The sequence below is a fragment of the Fragaria vesca genome, linkage group LG7, assembly GCF_000184155.1.
Source record: "Fragaria vesca subsp. vesca linkage group LG7, FraVesHawaii_1.0, whole genome shotgun sequence".
Lineage (NCBI taxonomy): Eukaryota > Viridiplantae > Streptophyta > Magnoliopsida > Rosales > Rosaceae > Fragaria > Fragaria vesca.
The window spans coordinates 10,324,843-10,333,723 of record NC_020497.1 but is presented as its reverse complement, the minus strand read 5'-3'; the positions used below and the strand labels follow the sequence as shown (position 1 = coordinate 10,333,723).

The following is an 8,881-nucleotide window of genomic DNA, read 5'->3' as shown; positions in this document are numbered from 1 at the left end:
TCACAAGCTTGCACAAACGTACACCTAAGTGGTTTTAAGTTTTAGCATATAATTCTTCCTAAAAAAAAAATTAAAAAAATAACAACATATAATTGATAACTCTCCTCCTTTATGAAAAAAAAAAGGTTAGAAAACAGAAGTGTCCATTAGCGATTGGGTGCACAGATTACTTGTGAAGGTGTATAGATAAAGTTTTGTCCCACAATGAGCCGAAGTCAATGTGTCTTAAACCCTAAACCCTTGACCCCGATATTCTCTCTTATCTCTTCAGCATTTTGGGTTCCTCTGTATTCCTCCTCCGCCGAACCACCGAGTTTCTCAACCTTGTGTGACAGGCTCGTCTCCTCGACTCCTCAACCTTGTTTTGAAGCCCAATTGTTGGGTTTGTGTTCTTAAAAATGGTGAGGCCGTACGCAGCGAAGGGAAAGAAGCGGAAGTCGAGGGAAGAGAAGTACGACAGAGATGAAGAAGAATTAGCAGAACAAGTAGAGGAACCCAGCAAAACAGCCAAGGTTGACGACCAATTCGAACTTGAGGGCATTCCTATTGCGCCAACTGAGCCCAACCCCAAGAACGGACCTGGGGTCATCTTCATCCTCGAGAAAGCTTGTTTGGAAATCGGCAAAGTTGGAAAGGTTAAATCTTGTTGATCTTGTGTTGCTTAGTTGTTGTTTTGGATATTTGGGTCTTCAAATTTCCATGTTAAATTTGTTGTATGGTTACAGACTGAACAGCTCTTGAATTCTGATGATCACGCAAATTTCTTGAAGAAGAAAGGCAAAAACCCTGCTCATTATAGGCCTGATATCCTTCATCAGGTTAGCGGATTTGGGCTTTTGTTGCTTTAGCATTTTATATATTCTAAAAATGCTTATATCTATTGTTAGTTAATGAGCAAAAAGTTAGAATGAAGAATTTTAATTGGGTGTACTATGATATATTGAACAAACTAGACTGAAGAAGCTATAGAACAGCTGTCCAAATTCATTTCTTTGTGTATTATGTTACAACGGGTATTTTGTGATCTACAGGCTCTGCTTATGGTTTTAGATAGCCCAATTAATAAAGCCGGGAGGTTGAGATGTGTGTATGTGAAGACTGAGGATGGTAAACTTATTGAGATTAAGCCATTTGTTCGTATCCCAAGGACATTTAAGCGGTTCTCTGGTGTCATGTGTAAGTCCATCCATTTAATCTTACACCGTGCTTTATAACTTGTTTCTGTTCTGATTAATTGTGAGAAGAAGAATTCCATCCTCTTTATCTTATTTCTGATATTCAGATGATCAAAATTTGCAATATATGGTTGCCTTATATAGGCACATTACAACAAAAGATCAGACAAAAGCTAAACTATACAATTTGAAGCTTTCATACATGAAAGCATTAACCATCACCATTGATGCCTTAGTTTTACTGACTTCTAACATGTTCTTTGATTTTTCCTGTAAACCCTATTTTAACAGTTTGTTTAATGCTGCCATTCACCTTGCAGTGCAGTTGCTACAGAAACTGAGTATATCTGCAGTCGGTAAGCGTGAGAAACTTATGCGTATGATTAAGAACCCTGTGACACAGTATTTACCTGTCAACTCCCGAAAAGTAGGTGAGTATTTGTACTTTGGAAGCATTTATGTCATGATCCTAAACCCTAAACCCTGTGACACATCTATTATATGTAATCCTGATGTATTTTTGCATTTCAGGACTCTCGTACAGTTCAGAGAAATTAGTTAGCATTCAAAATTATGTTGCTGCTGCTGAAAACAATACGGACCTTGTTTTTGTGGTATGCAGTACTAATGTGGCTTTATCTCTTAAGTATGAAATGGTAAAAGTTGAATCGTAGTATGACACTGTATTTTCAGGTCGGTGCAATGGCTCATGGCAAAGTTGAGACGGACTATACTGAGGATTTTGTATCGAGTAAGTTGATTGCCAATTGTGTTCTTTTCTGCTTTGGATTTTGTAAAATTGTGTGGAGCGCTCTCTTTACCTGCATGTTTATCCTTGGTTTTCTTAACTCTGCTACTCAGAAGTTAATAGACCTACTGGTGGGGTTCAAAATCATCTAAAAGGGGTCTGTTTTGGTGATTGATTAAAAAAACACATAAGTTTAGAAAACCTGTGAAAATATTAGGATTCAAAGCTACATAAATAGACCTAGAAGTAATTATTAGGCCATGCAATTTTCTTTAAGGTGCATGTATGATTGTTAATCTAAAATCATGCATCACTCAGTTACATCTTCTATGTAAATATCTATTCATTGTTAATAGTTAAATGACTTTAATCAAGCTGTTAAACTATAGAACATTAGCTGTGTTTTTGGCAACCAAATCAGTCTTCCAAATGGGGTCGTTTGTCAAAATGTTGATGACCAGGCTGGTTCCTGTAACTACCTTAGATTAATGTACTAGTATGTTCATGAAGTTGGTCTGTGTGTTTGCAAGTCTTTTTACTTTTTGTTTTGTAATCGAGTGCTTCTAGAAACTCCCAGCAACGAAGTAATTCAACCACAATTTTTATTCCCCAGAAAAATTTAAATTCTTTAGACATCTGAAATCTATATGTAAACCCAGCAAGATTTCCCATAATACCCCTGCTTTTATACCCACCAAAATCCAGCCAATCCTGCCCCTTTAACTACACCTACTACCTAGCAAGTGTTCTGTTGTTGTTACGTCTAAACAGCCCCTTCTTCTTTTTCTGGATCCGCTTCTCAAGGTTATTGATTTCAGGTCTTTATTTGTTTTATTCTAGGGCTTTTGATTCTGCAATATAGATCATGAGATTGATAAAACCACTGAAATATATATGTATGTATGTTTGTATGGGAGATATATATATATATATAATATATATATGAAGCCGTTCAGAAGCGGACGTCCGCACTCGGGTTAAAGTGCGGATGTCCCTCCGTTCTCCACCCTCTGGCGCCGACGACGGCGCGCCTCCACCCCAGAAGACTCCAGCAGCGTTCCCGACCACTTTCCCTCCCCGGCGAGTCTGTTCTTTTCCAGTTTTCCGGCAAGATTGATCTTGTTTGAAGTTTTGGGTGATCTTGCCGGAAAACTGGAAAGGAACGGACTCGCCGGGAGGGAAAGTGGTCGGGGATGCTGCTGGAGTCTTTTGGGGTGGAGGACAGGCCGGATCAGGAGCGGACGTCCGCATTGGCCTTAAAGTGCGGACGTCCCTCCATTCACCACCGTACAGCGCCGGTGAGGGCGCGCCTCCACCCTAGCGTTTGTAGACATGTTTCTTGCATAAGAATCTAGAGGATCAACGGTTGAGATAGTTAACTGAAGTCATCTACTAATGTAAAATAGTAGAAATCCTCAAATTCTTAAAGTAAGGAGGTCCTCTTTAGATCCTCCCTCTATATGTATGTATGTATGTATGGGATACATACATGTATGTTTGTGTGATATTGACTTCATCCGTTTTGGTTTCGACTTAATGGCTAGACTTAGTTAGCTTACATTGTGTGGCGTCAGTTACTGACATTGAGAAAAGTTATTATGAGGTTTTGCTTTAACTGGTTTACCAAATTGTTCTGGGTGAGTAGTTAGGAAAAGATCTAGGCATTTGTGTGAGCTACCAGAATCAGTATAAAAAGTTCCTTCTGCTTGCTGATGCTTCGAGAATATTGCTCTGTTGAATGGTTAATGCTATACAAAAGAGTTTGTAAATAGAAAATAGAAGACTCGTATGGAGGTTAGGGCTCTTGCACTATGAGAAAAGATAATGAACTTTGCATGAATGTCTTCAGATTTTGGCATCGAATTTGCTGGCTGCATGTTGAACTCTTGTGGTGTTTTTTTTTGTCGGTTTTATTACTTTTATTTTTGAAGTTATCATGTTTAATGCCATTTAAAATTGTTATAAACACCAGGAATTTTTGCTGGGAACATTTAGTAGTAGCATTGTAGTTTTACTTGGTTCTTCTGTGTTAACCTTTTTTTTTTTTTTGGTTATTTTGCAGTTTGTAGTTATCCATTGAGTGCTGCGTACTGTATCACAATGATTTGCCAAGCATTGGCGGGGAAGTGGAACATTTTGTGATCCTTTCCACTGGTTGTAGTCAAATCCGTGATATTAATGTCTCTGTAATACTTCTGCTAAAAAAAAATAAAAAATTTAAATGTACTCAGGGTACTATAGGTTTTGTTTCAGATTGATGTATGTGGGATCTTATCTATTATTTATTGAAATTTTGTTTAAGCTGAGCAGACGACGCATCTCTTTCTACTTTCAAAATGCAGATACAAGATATTGGCCATCTTCATTTTCAAAATGGCGAGCTTGTAGAGTGCCAACCCCTAAAGATCCTCATAAGCAATGCCCTTAGCTACCAAAACACCAGTTTGTCCCAACTGTTTGGCAACAACACAAATAGGGTTCTCATCTGCATTATTCTTAAATCAACAGTTGACTATTGTACTAGCTGGTAGCTGTTTAATTACATACAGAGTTAGTGTTTAAACTCACTAATCGCAGGCTCGCAACCTCTTTGCAACGCTGTAAATAGGCATTATAACGTAATAATCCTTAATATACAATTAGAGGACCAGGGAGGTACAACCTTATTGTAATTTACAGATATATTGTAATTATAAACTCACAGTGAACTTGTCTATCTGTTCATTATGAAGCGGCAAATCCCAAGTTCTCCATCAGAAGCCCTAGGTTGCTCCCAAAACACAGGCCGGCCTTTGTGGTTGCACAAAATATCGAACAGTACTGATTGATAGGTACAACACCTAAACCATTTTTATTGTTCCTATTAATGTATATATACTTCAATCTTAATACTATGTTTTTCTTTTCAAAAACATTTAACTTGCATATCTCATATCTGTCAGTACTCATTAGGGTAAGCCAACTTTTTCTTTTTTTTAATAATTAAGTTAGACAACTCAGATATACTATAACGAGTTTCACGACTTTTTACTTATAACGAGAGACTTATGTAAATAGAGATGTAAGTAGAGAAAAAAGGTCGCGTAAGCCAACTTGGAAAGAACTGTTTCAAAGGGTAATTACAAAAGAAAAGGACAGACAATATTAAAGAGCAAAAGAAACGAAGTTTTTAGCAAATATCATGACCAAGCACAATGAACCCTTTAAAGTTTAAACAGTCATTAATTATTGATATAGAAGTAAAATACGTTTAGGTTGGGTGAACCGGGACATGGCCGAGAAAGGACAAAGTCCTAATTTCTATCAGCAAACTCCACGTCTCCACCAAACTCCTATTTATACATATCATATTCCTCAATCTCCATCTCATTTCCTTTTCACTTCTTCGATTCATTCCTCTTCTCTTATCGATGATCTGATATATTCCCAATATATACCTTTTTATTGTATGTAAATAACTCCTCCAATTCTTGACTCACAAGTCACTCATCAACTACACAGTGCAGCTATGTATCTACATGGAATGAATTCATGGGTTGCGAAAAAGAGATAACACAGTTGAAGTGAATATATGTTTCGGGATTGATATGAATGTTGAGGTGCAGCTTTAGAATCATATCTGCCATGGTTTTATTAGTTTTGACAGTGTTTATTCTGGCACTACCGCTGCTTTTGCCACCACTGCCGCCGCCTCCTTTGATCCTTTTATTTGTTCCGGTTTTGATCATGGCTGTGCTCGTATTTCTTGCCATGTCTCCCTTACCACAAGCTCCAGATCATCACCATATGGCAGCCGTCGTTAATTCTCTTTGATGCATACATGAAGTAGGTCTCATATTTTTCTTTAACGTTTTTTTTTTTCATAGAGAAATGACAATTCTTTTATCCATCCTACCTATCTCATGATGCTAATGAGATTTGAACACTCAACCTTCATGGGATTGGCTTTTCCTAAGGCCGCTCACCGGCGATCGAAGCATCTTTTTAATATTGATATTTTGATTTATCCTCTGTTTCTCAGTTTGGTGACTTTGATAATATATAGCTTAATGTGTTAGAAGTAGCTTGGCTGTACAGTATACAACAAAGTTCTAATTAAAGTGGGTAGATGTTTTTGTTGTTGGGTATTGAGCAAAAGGTCACCTCCTTCTTCTTCTTTTTTGAAAGTTCACCTCCTTTATCTTGAAAGAATTATACACTAAATGATAATGAAAACCGTAAAGAGAGAGATTATCATGACCATGTAATCAATATTTACACGGTCAAGGTTATTGCTGCTTCATGGGTGATGAATATGAGCTTCATTGGTATAATATGAGATTAAAACCAAAGGATCACATTGTTCATACTTTGGGTTAACCATGCAGTATTTTTCATTGATTTCTTATTGTTACATATTTTATTGGACTAAATTCAGGCTATTCATAATTGGTTCCAAAGAACATGATGATTATCAAATGCTAGCTAGAGATGCATCTGAACGTACTGTTGAACAGAAGCGATGATGATGATGCTATTCGAGCTGTGGCAGAACTGCAGAACGCCTCAGTTGAATGACCTCTTTGGAGGAGAAGCGATGATGATGCTGTTCGTCGGCTGTTGCAAAAGCATCACCGGATTTGACTCCGTCATCTCTGCCATAGGCAATTAGCTTGTTGTATTGCAAATCCACCTCCACCACCAACCCTTCAGGAAACTTAATTCCGTTCATAATCAGAGACTCCTCGATCCGTCCTTAGGCACGTCCACAAACGCAGGGATGTCACCCATATTTGCAGCAATGAAGCGGAACCTCCCCAAGCTCACCCAAACCATCCTACTGCTCCTAAGGTAGCAGCCTTACATTGTAATGCCATCTATTACCGTGAAGGATTTGATTGCAATAGTCCAGTTTCTTCAAACCAAACAAGAAACGCTCCTTACCATGGCAGATATCGAGAGCCGATCTTTCAGTCCTCATACCGCTGCCATCGTTTAAACCCTTAACCTCATTAGGTCTACAGCTAACTTTCTCAGTTCTCACCAAATTAAAGAAGGAACTGGCTATCGCCGCCGTACCCACCTCCTCAATATCCACCAATACATCTTCAGATAACGCTAAGGCCGTCGACAATCGAGAAACCATATCTTCAGTAACCGCAGAAGATCTGAAACCCTAGGATGAAAAACCCTGGCAGACGGCTAGGTTTTGTTTGGATGGTTGAAGGTTTCAACTTGAAGCTCAGAATTTGAGTTGGGCCGACTTGGGCCATTGAAATGAAACCTGAATTTTTTTTTTTTTTTTTTTTGAGAAAGATAAAACATATAATAATAATCAACCATTATAATTGTGACAGATCACTCATCTCTGCCCACATATCAGCGATTACAATGAACATGAACCGAAATAGTCCAAATGTAACATACTCCTAACCCCATCCAGAAGCCTCTTACCCAACCTTAAGAAGAAACAACCCCACCAAACACTATACACGAAAACCGTCAGCATATATGCAGAGGCAACGTCCCCATTACATTGACAACAAGAAAACACTGATATTAAAACAATAGTCCCTAGACATGACACCAAATATGACCTTACCAAAACCACCAAACGACACCGACCAACACCCTAACACCCTCACCCAAAAGAGAGGGACGACAAACAACACCAAAACAAAAAACAAACTAAAAAAACCAAAACAACCGAAAAAAGAAAAAGCTAAACTGATCCAGACATAGGCTCAAAAAGTGCCCAGGCACAACCCCCAACCATTGGATCTCAGAAACATCCACTTCAGGACCTGACCCAAAAGCAGCCTCCCTGTGACCGCCAGCCGACCCACCGCCCTGCTAACCGAGCTGACTGCGCGCCTTCTTAAGGGCTCCACCACCATCGTCATGCACAGAGGAGGCACACCCATTCATAACCTTTAAACAAACAGATGGTGAGAAAGATGACTCAGATCGAAGTCGATCCGAGTCAAGCAAAATCACTATCTACCCTTCAGATTCGCACCGCCAGCCCATTCACCTCACCACCTGCATGCTCGGACGACGACGCATGTCCTTCGCCAACCCTTGTGGAAACAACCTCTCAGAAAAACAACAGCTTCTTGGTTAATACCATCAGTAGATAATCTCCTTCGTTCCACCACCACCAACCGTCAGTGGCATGACCACCAACTAGCCACCCTTAAGCTTCCGTTCGACGACAACATCAACAGACTCGTCGTCCGACAGAAAGGAAAAAGAATTTTGTGAAACCCTAGTAGCATCGAGTTTGGCGGAGGGAGAGAGGTTTTACGAGACTATCAGATTGTGCAAATGAAACCTGATTGAATATCTGACATTTTACCAATAACACATGCACAATTCACAATTGTCATGTTCTGAAACACCGAACCAATGCGGTTATTGACGGCAATGAGCCATGAGCCCTTTTTAGACTCAATGACACAAAATCACACAAATATTTAAAACTTACGACACATGTCACTGAGCAGATCTTAAGTCTGATGCAAGCCATTTCTCCAAAATGTAGAATCATCTTTAGCAAACCTAGAAGTTCAGGTTAAGCAGCTAAGGAAGAGACTAGAAATCTCGATGGCTCCAAGAAGCTTGATGGCGCGGAAGTGAAGTGAGACACCATAAGGCCTCGACAGCGTGACGATAATAAAAAATAATACATATATTTAAAAATTATGGCACATGCCACTGAACCTATTTTAAATCTGATGTGAACCATATCTCCCAAATGTAGAATCATCTCTATGAAAGCTTAGGGTTTTAGGTCAAGCAACTAAGCAAGAGACCACGAATCCCGATGGCACAACAACGAAGGGAGAGAGCACCACTACCAGGACAAGCACTTTAGCCGACGAAAAATTTTCGTCGGCCTGTCAGCTTAATTCGTCGGCTAAGATCTTAGCCGACGACCTTTCGTCGGCTAAGATCTTAGCCGACGGGAAAAGGTCGT

General features: G+C 39.3%; 1 protein-coding gene across 1 annotated transcript; it reads left to right on the top strand.

Annotated features, from left to right (window-relative positions):
- The first annotated feature begins 211 nt into the window (after positions 1-211).
- Positions 212-4,228, top strand: LOC101305881 (ribosomal RNA small subunit methyltransferase NEP1-like). The gene is made up of 7 exons (XM_004307059.1): positions 212-635; positions 726-818; positions 1,032-1,176; positions 1,496-1,606; positions 1,707-1,789; positions 1,869-1,926; positions 3,986-4,228. Exons 1-7 carry the CDS (start codon positions 399-401, stop codon positions 4,063-4,065), a joined length of 807 nt encoding a protein of 268 aa, XP_004307107.1. The 5' UTR covers positions 212-398; the 3' UTR covers positions 4,066-4,228.
- Positions 4,229-8,881: the final 4,653 nt, after the last annotated feature.

Bases quoted from the DNA above. Each gene is read 5' to 3' on its own strand.
- LOC101305881 (XM_004307059.1), top strand. From the start codon at position 399: ATGGTGAGGCCGTACGCAGCGAAGGGAAAGAAGCGGAAGTCGAGGGAA. The intron at 636-725 runs GTTAAATCTTGT...GTATGGTTACAG, and splicing joins AAATCGGCAAAGTTGGAAAG to ACTGAACAGCTCTTGAATTC. The intron at 1,927-3,985 runs GTAAGTTGATTG...GTTATTTTGCAG, and splicing joins TACTGAGGATTTTGTATCGA to TTTGTAGTTATCCATTGAGT.